Below are 16,948 nucleotides of genomic sequence, written 5' to 3'. Positions count from 1 at the left end.
TCACCTGGGTGTATTACCTTGGGATTGACACAGACACAAGTATGGTTTGCTTATCACATTTTCCCTTTTTTTTTTTTTTTTTTTTTTTTTAAACAGACTTCTTCAGAATTTAAGTTTAAAGATACATATGCATATACACTTAAATAAGATGCAAAAGCATTCCCTGGGTACTACTGTATCCCATGTGACTATATTAGAAACTTAAGAAATCTAATGGCAGAAGTACACTCCAGATTAATCAATTTAACTATTAACAACTGTCTACTCCTTACAAGACATCAAATCCCTCAGATTCACACCAACCATACTCTGTGGTTTTATTAAAGACTGGAAGGGTAATCGTTTGCTTTTTTTACTGTTGAAACTTCAGCTTCAAAAGCTTTTACTATTTAATATGCAAAGTCATGTTACAATGTTGAGACCATACAGTTTCAGTTAGTGTGGAGGTAACTGTCCTCCCTAAGTGAAAGTGCTGTGAAACCATATAATAATAACAATCTCTTATGTGATGAACATGAGAACAGCACAATGGCAATAGGGAAAGGGAGAAGTATCAAATTCACTGTCTAGCTCCTATCTCATCTCAGTAAATCTGTGCCTAACATGCCTTTATAATTTCTGTGCAACAATACATCTGCTTAGTGTTTTATGTTCTCTTGATAACACCACTTTCTGCAAGAGTTTATATTACACAAGAGTGCATCATTCTGAATTCATTTTGTTCCTAACCATTTGTGACATTATTAACCAACTGGTTTTCCTGTGCATTGGATAAGAACAAACATTTTGGACATTTAAAGTTTTCAAAACTTCAAACTGTGTGTTTTATAATGGTTTTGTTTGTTTCATTTGAGGCCCATTTTCCTGGCATAAATTTCACTACAGTAGGATTTTAAAACATGGCTCATGCAGACACGTCTACAGTTACATTATTTGTTGATTTAATGTTAAGTTTATATTGTGTGGTTTGTAAAAGAGAAAAATCTGTTCAGAGACTTTAAATTTAAAAGTTACTTAGACCTACTGGGTTCTTATTCTTCCCTAAAGCCAAGCTTGCACAGACTCTTGACATCCTTCAGCTGTCTATCCTCAATCTGCAGATTGTTACATCTAAAAATCCAGTAATTCTATTATTCCATATACAGTGCCATGAGTTTGAAAGGCCAGGCTAAATTAGCTTAAGATGGTATTTGTTACTCTCAAACTTAACGTAACCCGTCTTTAGTTCCACTGAGAATTACAAACACATTGCCATGTTCTAAGGCAACAGGCTTATGACATTGATATGTCATAACATGTGACACTGGAAAGCACCAAAAATTCTACACTTTTATTCTGATCTTCTGTACTTCTCGTTTCCAGAACCAGACTTCCAAAAGATTACCACAAGCTTTTGTGCATGATTTCATATAATTTTTTTCCCCTTTTTTTTTTCCAGAAAGAGGGAAAAGCGCTCTCATTAATGGTAAGTTCTATACTGTTTTGAACTTACCATATATTTAGAGTAACAGCAAGGGCTTGCAACAACAGCTAATGCAGCTATCGTGGCGAAAAAATTAATATGCAGCAGCTTTTAAATTCATCATCTGGCAAAGCAGGTAGAAGAGAAGAAATTGTCTTGTCTCTTTTTCTGAGGGAGATGATAGGTTTTCTTGTATTCATCACTAATTGAGAAACATGAAGTTGTACTAACAGGAACGTGTTGATTAGTTGGCCTGTGATAAGTGGAGCACCAGGCCAAAAAGAAAACACAAAAATCTGTATTCCTACAGGGGTTACTCAACATCTCTCCCATTATTTTATTCTGGAGCAAGCTGGTGGTGTGCTTCCATGAAGCACGGCTAAGGAGTCATGTCTGCAGAGGTCTGCTATCCATTCACACAGACGTCAGTGAAGTATTCCATTTGCAGTATCTCATAAAGGATTTTTAGAGAAATCCCCCACTGACTGTTCCACAAATTCCAGTAACAGAAATACCACTGCAAGTTTTCCATTTAAACAGTAGGGCCATATATTGTCATTAGAGAAGGAACACTGTTAAAATATGACCAATTTCAGCTCTGTGGTTTCAGATCAATATAGCGCATCTTCAAGGAAGGAATAAGACTCCTTGAAAGACTACATTTCATCTTTGCAGACAGGGGGGGATAAAAAAATAAGAAAAAAAAAAAAATCAATACATGAGAGGTTGTTTTCCAGAATGTTATGAAATGTTATCATCTTACAAGCAATTTTACATGTCTTTTCTGTTACTAGCATCATTTACAGTATGCTGTTCTCCTGATTTTATTTAACTTACTTGCTAAGTAAGTGGTATTCAAGCTGCCCATAGGAAGAAATCATGGAAGTGTCAAAGTAGGTTAAATTCTTGAAATAGCCAGTGAGCTCTCAAGGCTGACAGACTACTGCTTCCTTAAGGAATAGAATAATAAGCATAACACATTCGTCCATAAACACGTTAAATATAGGAAAGTCTTTAATAGCATGATCTTATTATGAGGTACTGCGCAGAAATAATATACTGACCCTGAAAAGTCATCAGGCTTCTAAACATATACTCTCTCCTCTGAAACATTAGTTTAATGAGCTTAATTTCAATTAATCTAAAAAGCAACTAACTTTATAAAGGTTTTATTTCAATGCCTACTGAATGCAGTTTTTTTAAATAATTAACGAACCACATGGAGTAGTAACTAAAAATACTTCAGGAAATCCTTTAACCCCAACTATAAAGACTCTCTCAGCACTCAGGACTCCAAGGGAAGGAACTGCTCTATAATCTGTGTGTTGTACACAACTGCCATAGAAAGAAGAAACGACCTGTAAACCTCTATTTTTAAGTAACTTCTGGCAAGACACGTCATGAACAGACTGATGCTTAAATCTACATAATAAATGCAGCACTTCAGAAACACGCAAGCGAGCTGTGGAGCAAATACCTGGGCAGAAACATGCTTAGAGAAGCCAAGTTCATATCCTCAAGAGAGGCTGCGGTTGCCTGACTAAAACTACTGGCTCATTCAAACCTAACTCACGCAACTTTAAAGAGGGTAAGGAAGCCCAAGCAGTTCTCTGTCAGGCGACACGAGGATACCTATACAGTTTTCCATCCGTAGTAATATTTCTTAAATTCGTATTAAGAAATACCAAGTTTAAACTCAAGTATAAATACAAACAGTGGATTTTTGTACACGTACAAGTTCATAATGCCACATGTCTGCAACATACCTGTGAAGGACATGGATCAGCCTGTATCATTTTTGTGTTAGGTCGGCCTCTATGGATATTTTTAAAATTACTTTCCATCTGAAATATGAAGACTTTTTATCTCTCTCCCCACCCCCAAGCAATCAGCTATATCCTTAGGACTCCACAGATAGGAAGAGTAGAGGCAGAAGCGCTACTGAATGTTTCCATGCTTGACGGCCATTAGTGGCCCACACCACAAGTACTAGGCTTCTCCCATCCTGTCATCTCTTGTCTTGCTATGAATCATCACAACACCCCACAGCCCCAACCTTCCTCCTGATTCAAGCATGGACTCTTTAAAAGATGTGGGAAAATTACTTCCCCCAACAGAATCTGTTTTATTTGATTGTTACTCGATGTTACAAGGCTGCACTTTATAGTCTGTAAAAGTTGTTCTGCTCAGTCAGTGGTTCACAAATTAACCTGTAAAATGGCAAAAAGCTCAATAAAAAATGTTCTTCATTCTAACACTGTAGCCAAGGCTCACAGAGCATAAAAGGGAAAATTTCCACGAAACACGCAAACAAGGAAAGCCACATGCACTTTGCTGGTCCACTGGCTAGACCACTCAAGGCAAGAGATCTTAAATTTTCATTAGAAAAAGCCCCTCCAGCAGTTGACATTAGTAGATGTTCTTCTTGGACATTTACTTTAAAAAAAAAACCAACAAAAATCCAAATCTCCCTCCCCCCAAAAAACCCACCAAACCAAATAGTTACTTCCACGCCAAAACATGTTTAGCTCTTTACCAACAGATCTTGAAAGACAGTGTCACTGCACAGCTTTATTATAAATATTATAAAATAAAAAATACTAGTCACAAGACTGCCATCAGAACTGTTAATATGTGAGTCTACCACATAAAATTTTCAAGTACAAGTTACACTGAAATTTTCTAGTCAGACAATCTCTTTATAAAAACAAAACAAAAAGCATAAGGTCCCTAAATTCACCTGAAGTAACCCTGCAGTTAAAACAAACAAATAAACAATCCAAAAATCAAATTTAGAATGCTAGATGCAAGCATCTAATTAACCCTTGAACTACTACCTTACACAAAATTGTGCCTGGTTCTAGTTTGGAAGCACAACTACTTCATTTAACAAGTATTCTGTGATGCCTACTGGAGGTTACAGTCACTGAATGATTAATAGGTACTAAAGTGCAATTTAGGACGGTTGCTTTAGATCAGACTATCTTTCATTCCAAAAAAGGAATCAAAGTATAACTAATTTTTACATTTATAAAAATCAGTACTGCTGTTGAGGCAGCAGAGTACGATAAAACAATAGCCCTAAAATGTGTAATTATTGCTGTAACCTAAGCCATAGCTTGGAAAAGTGCCAACTGCTACTTGTTTTCGAAAGAAATTGTTAGAGAAAAACAGCTACCATTATCCAAGAATACTTTTGCCAACTATTTCTTTACGCTCTTTGACATATGCTAACAGTTCTTGAACGGTACACCTGCTAAAAACTGCACTTGGTAATAATTTATGTGCCACACTTTTCCAGGAATGTTGGTATATTTTTAGTTAATTTTGACCTTGCATTTAGATCAAACAGGAAGCAGCAATAAACTTTCTTTCTACAAACTGCCTAAACCAAGGATTCTTTGCTCTGAAACCAAACCAAATACTCAAAATCTGTATGAGGGTCTCCCTGGAACAAGAAGAGGACACATACCCATTTGTACACGCTACATTCCCATATTCCAGCATGCAGTTGCTTAAAATCTTGTCACCACAAAATGCTCTATATTAAATACTGCAGGAAAACTATGAAGGACACTACTGAAATTACACAAGGCATCAAGCTTAGTCAACTTTGAAATCAATGTGTTTCCAATCCTTGTAACAAAGGCTTTGAACAAATAAAAAAAGACAATCCCTTTTTATGGTTTTATGTCTGTACCTGGTTAACCCTTATGAGTTGGTATAGCTTTAAACGACCTGGTAGTTCTGCCTGATACATATTTGTGAGGTCTAGACATTTTACTACAGAGAAGCCAAATACTCTTGCCAATTTAGGTCACTATTTAATTGTGGAACGTGATACAGCAAAGGCTGAAGGATTAACAGAATTTGCGGAGAGTTTCTAGACAGGCGATTCCATGAAAGGAGGAAAACCCATCCAAACCAACTTCTGGATATCTGAGAGGATTTTCATCTAGGTTTTTCTTGCATACTAGTTATCTCTGGAGTGCCATCTCATGTTTACATTTACATGCACATACTTAATATGTCATAAATAAAGTAAAAGATATGTAGGAACAATCACTGTATTTTTTCTTTAAACTTGATATGTGAATAATTTATCATCTATTTCTCTTTCCTAATTCTCATATTAAGACTGCCTTGCCATCTGCACTATGCAATCATACATAAGTAGGCGCATAAAAATGACTAGAAACAATGCTTTGGGTTGCTCCAGTGACCACAAATGTTTAGAAAAATGCTCCCACAAATATGTTAGCAAGACCATGTTTTTCAGAGTATGGTTTGAAAAGCACAGACAGGAAAACCAGAAGAGGTTCACATAAATGTTTTACTGTTTGATTTATTGTTTCTTTCTGCTAAACCACCACTTCAGTTTTATGTTAGTTTTTCACATCGGAAAGACAAGGAGGGTTTAATAGTATTGTAGAGGGTAAATGACAAAGCAATAGGAGAAGCAAGTACATTTTCAGACTGTTAAACTAGAGCAAGGCCAGCCTTGAAAATAAGTGTATTCCCCAATACTCTGCGTTTTTGTTGGGATCAGACAGACTGTGGATGGCTTATACGTGCAAAAGTTGCACTGATCCTCACATACACATCCTTTCTACTACTCATTTCCCCTCTTCAAAAGTTCATCTTTACTATTCTCCTCTAAGCTTGACCATGCGCTTACAAGATAAATTTGCCTTTAGGCCAAATGCATTTAACACGCCTATGAATAACTAAGAAGCCTGACAAATATCCTTTACCTATTTTTTCTGGGTTGGATGAAGGGGTGGCTGTCCTTTCCTGACCAGAAGCAAACATATGCCATCTCTGCAGCAAAAAGCCCAAAGCATTAAACTAAACTGAAATCAAGAGTGCTTTAACTTCATGCTCCACACTCAGATCTCTGCTGACGGAGGAGCTGGTTACCACTCTGGCTAGCAGTGGGCTGATACTCTCCCACGAGAGCAATGGGCACACTGCTGGGGGAGCAACATTTTATGTGCCCACCGCTAACTCTGACAGCTCATCTCTCAGGTGGCTTCTCAAGCCCATTTATGCACCTCCATGACTGACAGCAATTTTACTTCATTAACCACTCTGAAATCTCTCTTCAAAGTTCAAAACTTAGGAATAAATATTGTTCCAGCTGAATTCCACTGAAAAGTTTCTACATAACCCTAACTGCTTTGGCCACTGAATAGTTTCCAAGATAAAATTCAAGTTTGTACCAGACACGACAGTAGACAAACACTGCTATGTTTAAATGTAAGTTTAGACAAGTATTTCTGGTCCTTCAGCCTTTGCTTTCTGAGCCTTTGCTCAGAAAGCATGTCTGTGCGGCAGTTCAAGGACTACTAGCCCACCAGTGCTGGTACTTCTCACAGCAGAAAACACCTAGACTTCTGCATATGCATTAAACACACAGATTATGAACCCTAATTTGGAAGCAGTATGCCAGAAATTTTGTAGGTTTTTTTTTTACAGCTCGATCAAACAAAAACATGAAGTGTACTCCTGTTGAAGATAACTTTAAACCTTAAACAGAACCTGCTAAAACACTGGAGCTACTGCAATTTTTGTCTTGACTCAAACCAACAACAGCTTGCACAAGTAGCACACTGGGATTAACAATTTAGAGAGCAAAGAGAGAGAAGCCCAGAAGTATTTAAAAAACAAAATTTGTTTTAATAGAATTAGGAAAACAGTGAAAATATAAAACATTCCAATTCCTACTAAATGATCATACTCCAAAAGGTCATTTTGTAGACAAGAACATTGTCCAAAAAGAATATATACGTCTACTCTTGAAATGCTATCTTTGTAAGTGAAATGGAGTTCAAAAACATACTCAGTCCCATTCCACTTTACACACTTTGAACTCATCAAATTGGACAGTAAGATCTAATCACTTCTTCATAAGACAGCAAACTATTTGCTAGGTAGGTACTTATCTTCAAAAGCTTGCCTTGTTGGCAGCATCAACAAAGTTAATACAAAATAGTTAATTTTCCTAAAAACCTACTAAACCAGACTAAATTATTCTCAGACTAAATTATTCTCAGAAAAGCAGGAGGGCTTTGTAAGCTTCTTTTGTTTGGCTAAAAAAAAAAAAAAGGCAAATGACAAGACATTCAATATTCCCAAAGGCAATAACTTGATTAAGAGAAAGCATTTTCGTGCTCTGGTCATCTCAGTCCAGTTCATAGGATAATGTATCAAGAATAGTATGCAATTATAGATATTTTGCCAGGAAAATATCTTTTCTCACTTTTAAGAGCACACATTGCTGAAGGTTTACTGATAAATGAGATGCTGAAAAATCTTGGCTCCAATGTTGTCAGTGGGAGTTCAGCTGAAATAGGATTCCACCTATGAAACACTTCATTCAACACCAGGATACAAATATCTAACGTTATGATTTTCTTTCCAAAAGCACAGATCCTCATACAAGGTATTTTGTGTACCAGGTACAAACCCACATCTTCAGAAAGTGATCAAACACTCAAGAGTGTTTTGGTCAATGGACAAGGTATAATATTTTTGTCCTTCAGCGTGGGAATAAAACCCTGTGAGATACTACTTTTACTGCAGACAGTGAAAGGACATGGCTGGACTCAGCTTTTGTAAAAAATAATCTACATTTTTTGAAGGAATCAAAAATTTGAAATTAGATCTTCCAAAAAAATATTTTCTCCTCAATTTACATCTGTCATCCAAATGCTAAAGGAGTCAAAATCTTAGACTGCTTTGTTTTGTTCTGGAGACACTTTTTCTTCTATTTAATCATAGAATTGTCTAGGTGTGATGGGACCTTTAGGATCATCCTGTCCAAGATTCTATCATTTTCACATCCCACTTTTTGACTTCATTCCCTTTTACTATAAATTGGGAAGTTCGTCTCAGAACTACAGAAATCCTTTACTCAGAATGAATGATCAAAATCAACTCTAATACAATACAATCAATTGCTAATTAATGTTTTTTACTTTCAAACCCACTGCAAATGCCACATTTTGCAAAAAGAGATTTCTGCTACTGCCAAACCTCCTTCAAAGCCCCGCACAGAATCAATGCAAAGAAACATAAGTATTTCAAAGAAAACACAGATATGCTATTGATGCAGTCTCTTTGAATACGTTCAGCAACAATATATACAGAAAAGAAGAAAACAAAAATATTGAAAATGGAAAGATATGCAAGGAAAAGATTCAAGAGAGAAAAAAACCACAAAACTAAGTTAGCTGGATTTCCTCTCCACTTTGCAGAAAGTCAGAGGAACAAGCATAATCCCAGTTCACTTGCTCTTATATATCCAAGCTCTTTCATGTTCCCAACAGCCTTTTTGCACTTTGAAAAAAGTGAAATGAAATGCCTTTCACTTTGTTGCCCAAGACAGACCAGTCCTACACTACAACATTGGAAAATATAGACAATGAGGGCTAGGAATATGCACATACATCATATTTATATTTATTATAATCATACACATTATAAATTTATATACTTCTTGCTCACCCTTGTCTATGCAGTTTATATATATATATATTACAAAAACCAGAAGAATAAATAAGATATTTTTCTGAGAGAAAAACCATTACAGAAGTAAATGGGGAAGATATGCATTTTAATTTAAGGAACCTAAAATCCCATCCCCACACTCTTTACAGTTTTACAGCAATTATGCACAAGGTTTGCATAAACACTTCAAAATCATCAAAAGCTGTTTTATCAAAACAGCACTTAAGTTTTACATATGTTTCAACACAAATTAGTATTCAGAATTAAACAGCAAGTTGATAAAAAAAAAGGATGTCAGCTGTCATTTTAAACTCTAACCAGATAGAGAGAGAGAGAGAATGGACGTAAAGGAAGGCAGACAAAGACAGGACCAAAGTGATAGCTTCTTTCCAAATACTTTTTGTAATTTAATTATCTTATTAAGTCTCTCACTGCCCTAGACTCCTAGCTACTCACGATGAATTTTATCACTACTCAAAAGCTTGAATAATAATTATTATAGCAGTAATGTTATTGGAACCATGATGACACAAGGATATTGCAAAGTAAGGACAACAACAATACACTGAATACTAAAGACAATAAAAAGACTTGTGGATGTAGCTGGGCTTCTTGCAGGGACATTTGCAAACAATACCTCTATGGTAAAAATATGCTCTTAATTTGTAGCCACAAAAAGCTAAACTATAGAAATTAATTAATTACTTGGGAACATACAGACACTCAATATGAAGCCAGACCCTGACACTCAAGGGAATATCCCGCAATAACACCTATGTCCTGATAGTCAGTGTATTCCTGACACAAAAACATAGGTATATGTGCAACATGAACGCCTCCACAATGATTGAAAATGTATACCTTTAGTGAAGTACCTTGGCACACTGACTATAATCAACACTACCCCTATTTTTAATACAGGCAATTACTGATAGGAATGCCAAATGCAGGGACTTCGAACTCAAAAGGTCCAGCGGAGAGGAGGCAGAGGGTGAAAAAAACCTCAACTGACCCATTTCCAGGAAGAAAAAGACATTGGCTTTTCTCTCCTAAGTGACTGAAGACTTCTCTGAATGCCGCCTTTCTCATGATGCTGGGCTTCAAACACATCAACTTCCCAGGGCCACCAGGTTTCAGGGGAGTGGGCAAATCCAACAGGATTGATAGGCTTGAGCATCACACGAATCTATGGGTTTGAATAAAATACTGCCTGTCCTCCGTCTAGAGAGTGAGTAGGACAGATTGCAGTTAAGAGCCTGCACATATTTATGAAAGGCTGCAGCCAGCTGGCCAAATTTCAGTTGCCTCTCTCAACACAGGACTCCTTTCACTCAGTCTTTTATCTTTTTTCTCTGGTTGAAAAAATAATGCAAATACACATAACAGTTCAGCTATTTTTCTACAGCATGGCACTTTCATTATGCTTGCTAGGCTAGTATTTCAGATATAAAAACAGATAAACAGCACCACACTTCAGGAAAAGCACTTACCACTATTTTAATACTGCTTTGACAAGGTTTAAATACGCTTCAGATAAGTGACAAAAACTACAGATTGCACACAATTACACGAAAGGCTGTCTTTTGACCCAATTAAGTGGTAAGCCTGGAGGATTCCATACGCAAAAGCCATCTATTTCCTAAAAAGGAGCAAGAATTTGAGGGAAGGCATTCCTTATCAGAAGACAAGACAAGTCTGGCCAGAATAAGTCTAACAGTGAGTGACTCATGGTTGCCAGTCAGTAGATATGGAAATTACTTGTTCATGAACTGTTCTAATGTCCCTAACTTTAACAGCCAGAGGCAATGCAAAGCTGTGCAAAAAAATAATCCAGCTGCAAATATGTCAGTTTTTTGAAATATGGAAGAAAAAAAATTCCTATGATTTATTTCACTTCAGATGTACATGATAAACTGGAAAACAATGGTTTAACCCATTATGCTAACTCCAAACTTTAAGCAAGGACTGTTTGTTTGTTTTTAATATATGTATACATTTTATATGTGTTTATATAGATACATACACAAATATACATACATAGAATTCACAACCAGTCAATTTAATTTAGTGTAGCATTTGGGGGGTCTCTGCTTTTGTTATGTTTTTTGCTGCGTTTTAAATCAGTTCCTTTGATAATAATATCCAGTGAGCACTGAATAGAAGACATAGTAACTTCCAATCATTAGATTTGAAAGGCGTATTGCAGACATGAAAACGTTAGTTACTTTTGCCATGCTCAGAAGTAGAAAATAGACAAGAAAAACAAGGGGAGCACTAGAATGGCATTTTACCATAACCTCATTGTTTTGCTTTATCACAGAGTAATTAAAGGCATTAAAAGTAGCTTTTTCTGATTTCCAGTAGTGCTATCACTTATCCTTTTACAGTGCCAAGCACATTACTGAAACCTGCCAGGTATTTCATTATTGAAATAACCCGATGACCTTTCCTATGCAGAGAAACAATGATTTGGAAGAACAGGACCTAGAACTCCTTTAAACACTTTCTCCTGAGGTTCTCAGCCTTGAAATAATTCCCTACCTCATAGCTATCATTACCAAATCTGTAATATTGCATTAATTCACAAAAAAAAAAAAAAAAAAAAAAAAAAAAAAAAAAAAAAAGAAGAGCATGGCACTTGCATTTCTTTGACTGTCCAACAAGCCTTTTCTGTCCTAAACAGCTAACTGTAATTGCTGCTCTTTTCTAAGATTTCCCTGGAGGATGGTATTGTAAGCCTCTGTGCTCTTCAACTTATATTTGTACATTAGAAAGTAATATACACAGATATGTAAGTGGCCCAAACCTGACCTTTTCCAGTAGAGAATCCAGGAAGATGTAGTGCCTTACTTGGTGATCATCTCCCCCACTGCAATTGGTGACTGGAAGGACTGGAGCTGTATGCTTTAGCTGATTTCTCAAGTCTGTTTCATCTCTCAGAACTGCCCTCAAAATATTCCTAACGACAATATCCCCTTGCCAGATAACTCTTTAGAACAGCATCTGCTATTTGAAGTGAAGGCACAGCTCTCACCACATCACTAATTCTCAAACCTATTTCACTAAAAGCATGATACCTGGAAACTAGATACAGTGATCCTAAAGTTTCTCATGTGCAGTCTTCCAGAAGAGCAAAGAAATTTTTAAAAGTTGTGCCTCTTATTTCCACTGTTAGAAACAGACATTGGAATGCCAGCGAAAAAGGGTGAGAATAAATCCTCAGAGCCCATTAGCAAGTCTGAACTGCCTTGGTATGTGCTTGGGAACATGCACAGTTCTGTATTAGTCAAAATTCAGACATTAACAATTTCACAAAAAATGCTACAGCGGCAGCTGCACCACTTAATCCTCAAAAAGTTCTAATTAAATTGAAAAATCACAAACAGTAACATAATAAATAAATAAATAATATTAATACAATTACTTTTTATCACACTTCTCAATGGGAAGTAGAAGCGTGGTATGGGAGTAGTCTAAAGTTTATTCTGAAAGTGTCTGGAACAACTGGTGCCACGGTGAAGGGAAATGGTAAGGGAGAACTAAATGAAAAAGTATGATAGAACCAGCAAGGCAAAGTGGAAGATGTTCCACTGGCTGGAGATATCCTGAGGAAGCAGCATTAAAACTGATATTTCAGGAAACACGGTACACAAGAAAACAGATTCTGAAAGAATGCCTCGGGCTACTCAGCAGAAAATAATAACTGTTGGGCAACAGAACTATATTTAAAAGAAATGCTAGTAAATTATTTGCATAGTTGTGTGCAGCCAGAACTGCCAACAATCACAAACTATTCGTTACAAATGAAGTTCAAGTATCAATAATATACTAAGGAACCACGCATGCTATACTATAAAGGACAATTTAAGAAGTTTTCTGAGGGATTTTCCGAACACATGCAACTGGCAGGCCTATTGATTGGAGGGTTGTTTTTTTTCCTAAATGAAGGAAACATAATATGCCTATTATTTAAAAATCAAGGAAAAAAAGAAGTACAAACTCTTCTATCTCTAGAAATCATAAGATTTAATCATTGGGAAGTTAAATCATTTAACTTCAAAGGAACAGTGATGTGTTAAATACTTGCACAGTGCTTATAAGGAATCTATACCAGTTAGGGTCACAAATGCTAGGAAACTACCTTTAAAAAAATAAATAATGTGGCAAACAATTAATCATCAATTAAATTTTCTTCCCTGATTTAAGAAGAGCTTTCGCTTTTCAAATTATTCACGTGTTTTCGAAAAAAAAAAATTAAAAAGTAACATATTAAGAATTTCTTTCAAATGACAGACATATATGCTGAATTCAAGGTGCTGAATTAACAGATATGAGTCAGAAGTTTGTTTACCACTTAGAATTACTACCACAGTACAGCTAACCCGTGTTTCAACATTATCTGAGGCAATAATCTGAAACAGTAATAAAGTTGTTCAATCCTTGCTCTCCCTGTCATGGTATATTATGTTACCCAGATATGGACTAATTTTAAATTCCAATATGTAAGTATCACTAAACAGCTAGAAAGTAGCAGCACTACTTCACTTCCACCCCACCAAAGAGTAATCCTACCCTATCTACTATCTGCACCTTCTCTGATCAATCCTACAGACTCCTCCTTGAATGAGGCACTGTCTTCCCAACCTTGAAGTGCTTCTAGTACTTGCTATTGTAGAATAAAATTAATTTCACAGATCAACTAGAACATGTACAAACTTCCCTCCCTCTTCTCTTCCTTCTCCCGACCAATGCATTACAAAACTTTGGGGAGGGAAGAGAAGCGGTGGCTGGATTACTCCCAGCTGGATCAGTTTTTTTGATCCAACTCACCAGGAACACTAACAGCAATGCAGAATATGGCATGATACAAGTTTAATGCTAGGTCAGTTTAAACCAAAGGCAGAGCTGCACCCTCTGGGCTTCCAAAAACCAAAGGGGATGGTCAGATATTATTTCTGTTCTATAAATTATAGTATAAACCTCAACATTTGCCTTTCACATGCAATACTTTATTAGGGCTGTGCATTCCCAGAGCTAACGGACAAGTACCTACACCAGCCTTAAATAAAAACGTTTAAGTTCTCACTGGCAACTAGGGACAGCTTAGTCTGGAGAGAATGCCAATTTAGCTGCCTTTACATGTAAACTTGAAATACTATGAAAGATTAACAGCTGTATGTACAAATCTCACCAAAAAAAGTACTTGAAATGGGGTTCTTACTGGGCTCTTGCTTGTGATCCCACCATGACAAATTACAACAGCTGCAGAGAAGATACAAGGAATATTTTTATTTTCTTTATTTTTTAATTAGGGAGCTATCTTTCATATGATGAAGAAACCCACAGGTTTATAAATACCTTTTTAAACAATATTAAGAACATAATAATCTTATCACAGAGACAAAAAAAAAAAAACAACATCATCATTTGCTTCTATCTCCTGTACTTCTCAATGTAAAAAGGAAAATCTTTCCAGGGTGACTGGGTTTTACCCATATAAAGGCTTACAGGAAGAAAGAGGTTCCTATTTTTTATTTATTTTTTTTGTGCCTAGAAACGTGCTCCAATTTCATGTTATACGCAAGATGTTTTAAGATGGTAAACTGAAATTATTCCTTCCCCCCTAATTGTTTAGTACAGAATCAGGAGTTGCTCAGATGTGAAGAAATTAGATAAAACCATTTCTATCAGAAAGTATGACTGAATATTATTAGAACTGCTGATAAGATGGCAGTATTCTTTTACTTGCTATCAAATCTGAAGTCATTCTGTTTTCCTAGTCAGCACCTAATTCTTACAATTACTTTCCAATATGACAGTTTATCATCTGACTTACCAACGCAAACCATGGCACAGTTCAAAACCCAGTACCCAAACAATATGCAATATGATTTCTAGCATAAAGGGCCCACTGAAACACAGCGAGAGAGACCAAAAGAACAATTTTGTTGTTATCGTCAAATCATAGTGTCACTACCTCTTCCCACACACCCCATTCTTTTGGGGGGCTGGGAGAAAGACTGGAATTCAAGTGCATTAGGCCAACTATTTAGTTAGATTTGGAGAAAACCATTCTCCATATTAAAGCTCAGTAGAAATATCACCAACTATGATACTAAAAAATTCTGTAATGAAACCTTAATATTTGCTAGCCATAAAACACGTACCAAACACTTTAAAAGGAGAAATTTAGACAGCTAGAAGCTTTTTAACAAAGCATACTCTCCTGTTAAAAAAAACAGAACCCGAGTTCAAAGCTGTTGCAGAAAGCCCTTTCTCCCTCTCCTTACACAGGTTTTAGAAAATCACTAGTAAGTTGCTCACAAAGCAATTCTTTCCATCATACTTTTAATAAACTTTACAATAGTTTTCCCTTCTCCTTAAGAAATAAAACCATCAAAATACAGTAATTAGATTCTTGTCCCAAAGCAGTATGAGCTCTGTATTTTGATCCTCAAAATATGTAACATAATCATAGCAATTGCATATATATTAAGCAAGAAGAGGAAGTTCTACCAGCAAAATCTTTTATACTCACATGCATTTTGTTAATCTTTTCATACCAGGCAGCAGATTTCCCTGAAGTAACATACACCGTCAGCAACAGAGGCACTGAAGCCACAGGTACCAATCAATTTAAAACAGACAGATACAAAATTCCACTGAACCTTGAGCACCATATTAGCACTTGCTTGAATTATTTTCCAATTACATTCATTTTCTTCAATTTTTTGTTTACAGTTATTGAGACCCTGCAAAAATTATGCCTTGATGATAACTGGTATGAACTTTCATTTGAAAAATATGCAGAGTAAGAACATCCCGTAACTCAAGTAGTCAACCACTGCCATTCCCAGGGTCCTAAATTCTAATAATCAATTCAGAGAGAGCAAGGTAGAAAAGAAATGCTGAGAAGTAACATCCCAATGGCATTCATACAGATCAACATAAAATTACGCTGACTCTGGCTCTGTCAGAAGCTCACTGTTAAACTTCCCATATCACTCAAAGTCCACTTTTAGTTCTAACAGCAGCAGAAACATGACATGCACTTTTCTTCCTACAAATTTGAAGTTTTCATTGTCTAAATATCTTTGTATAGTCAAATAATATGAGAAAACGAATCTATACTGTTTGTAAAACAGCTGCTGCACTTGTATACACCAGAAGTCTCAGTGCTCTGTTTTCATAGTTCCTAGGCACCACAAACGAGGTTCAGAATGGTATTGTTCCACATCCCTGGGACTCTTAATTAAGTAATGCAAAATTTAAACAAGTTCTGCAGCCTTACGTGCAACAGACTAAATAGTAAGATGTTACCTACCAGCCAGATATTACTCTAGAGAGGTCTTTTTAAGGAAAAGAAATGTTACATGAGAGTTTTCAAGTTCAGCATTATTCTGTTTAACAGGAGCTCAGTGGCAGTCAGCACTACAGTCGGTAACTACACTCAGTCAGTTGGTAACTACACTCAGCAAACTGCAGAAAATAACATCTTACATTCAACGAGAGTCAAACAAATTACCCATTTGTTATTAAGAACAATGCCTTTAGCTTTTTTTTTTTTTTTTTTTTTTTTTTTTTTTACACTGCGCTTTCCTTTCCAATGCCAAGCCTCAGTCAAACGTTTGAAGCAGGCATTAAACCCGAAGGAGAGGACAATTCGCTGCAGCAGCAGGACCAGCCCGCCTGTGGGCACCGCCGCCGCTCCGCTCCCCCAGGAACCCGGCCGTCGGCCGCTGCTCCCGTTGCCTTGGCACACCGGGGCTCTTCCCAGGAAACCCACCGAGACACCGGACAGACACATTGATCGCTCCAACACCGCTCTCCCCCAGCTCTCACGACCCCGCAAACACACACGTAGGAATGAACTCAAAGGCCAAGGCTGCTGTGGGCAGCCCCTGCTGCGGAGTCCCCAGACCGTATCGATCCGCTCCCTGACCGTTTCGGCCATGTAAACACACGGGGAAAGCC

At 36.7% G+C, this 16,948-nt stretch overlaps 1 protein-coding gene across 1 annotated transcript in view; it reads right to left on the bottom strand.

Moving 5' to 3' along the window:
- Positions 1-16,928, bottom strand: part of HS2ST1 (heparan sulfate 2-O-sulfotransferase 1) — an 82,760-nt gene extending 65,832 nt beyond the window's left edge. The window contains exon 1 of the mRNA XM_014938956.1: positions 16,601-16,928. Within this exon, the coding sequence (XP_014794442.1) occupies positions 16,601-16,928 (328 nt within the window). The remainder of the gene's footprint in view (positions 1-16,600) is intronic.
- Positions 16,929-16,948: the final 20 nt, after the last annotated feature.

Source organism: Calidris pugnax, unplaced genomic scaffold (genome assembly GCF_001431845.1).
Source record: "Calidris pugnax isolate Ruff unplaced genomic scaffold, ASM143184v1 scaffold18, whole genome shotgun sequence".
Taxonomy (NCBI): domain Eukaryota; kingdom Metazoa; phylum Chordata; class Aves; order Charadriiformes; family Scolopacidae; genus Calidris; species Calidris pugnax.
This window is presented reverse-complemented; position numbering and strand designations above follow the sequence as displayed.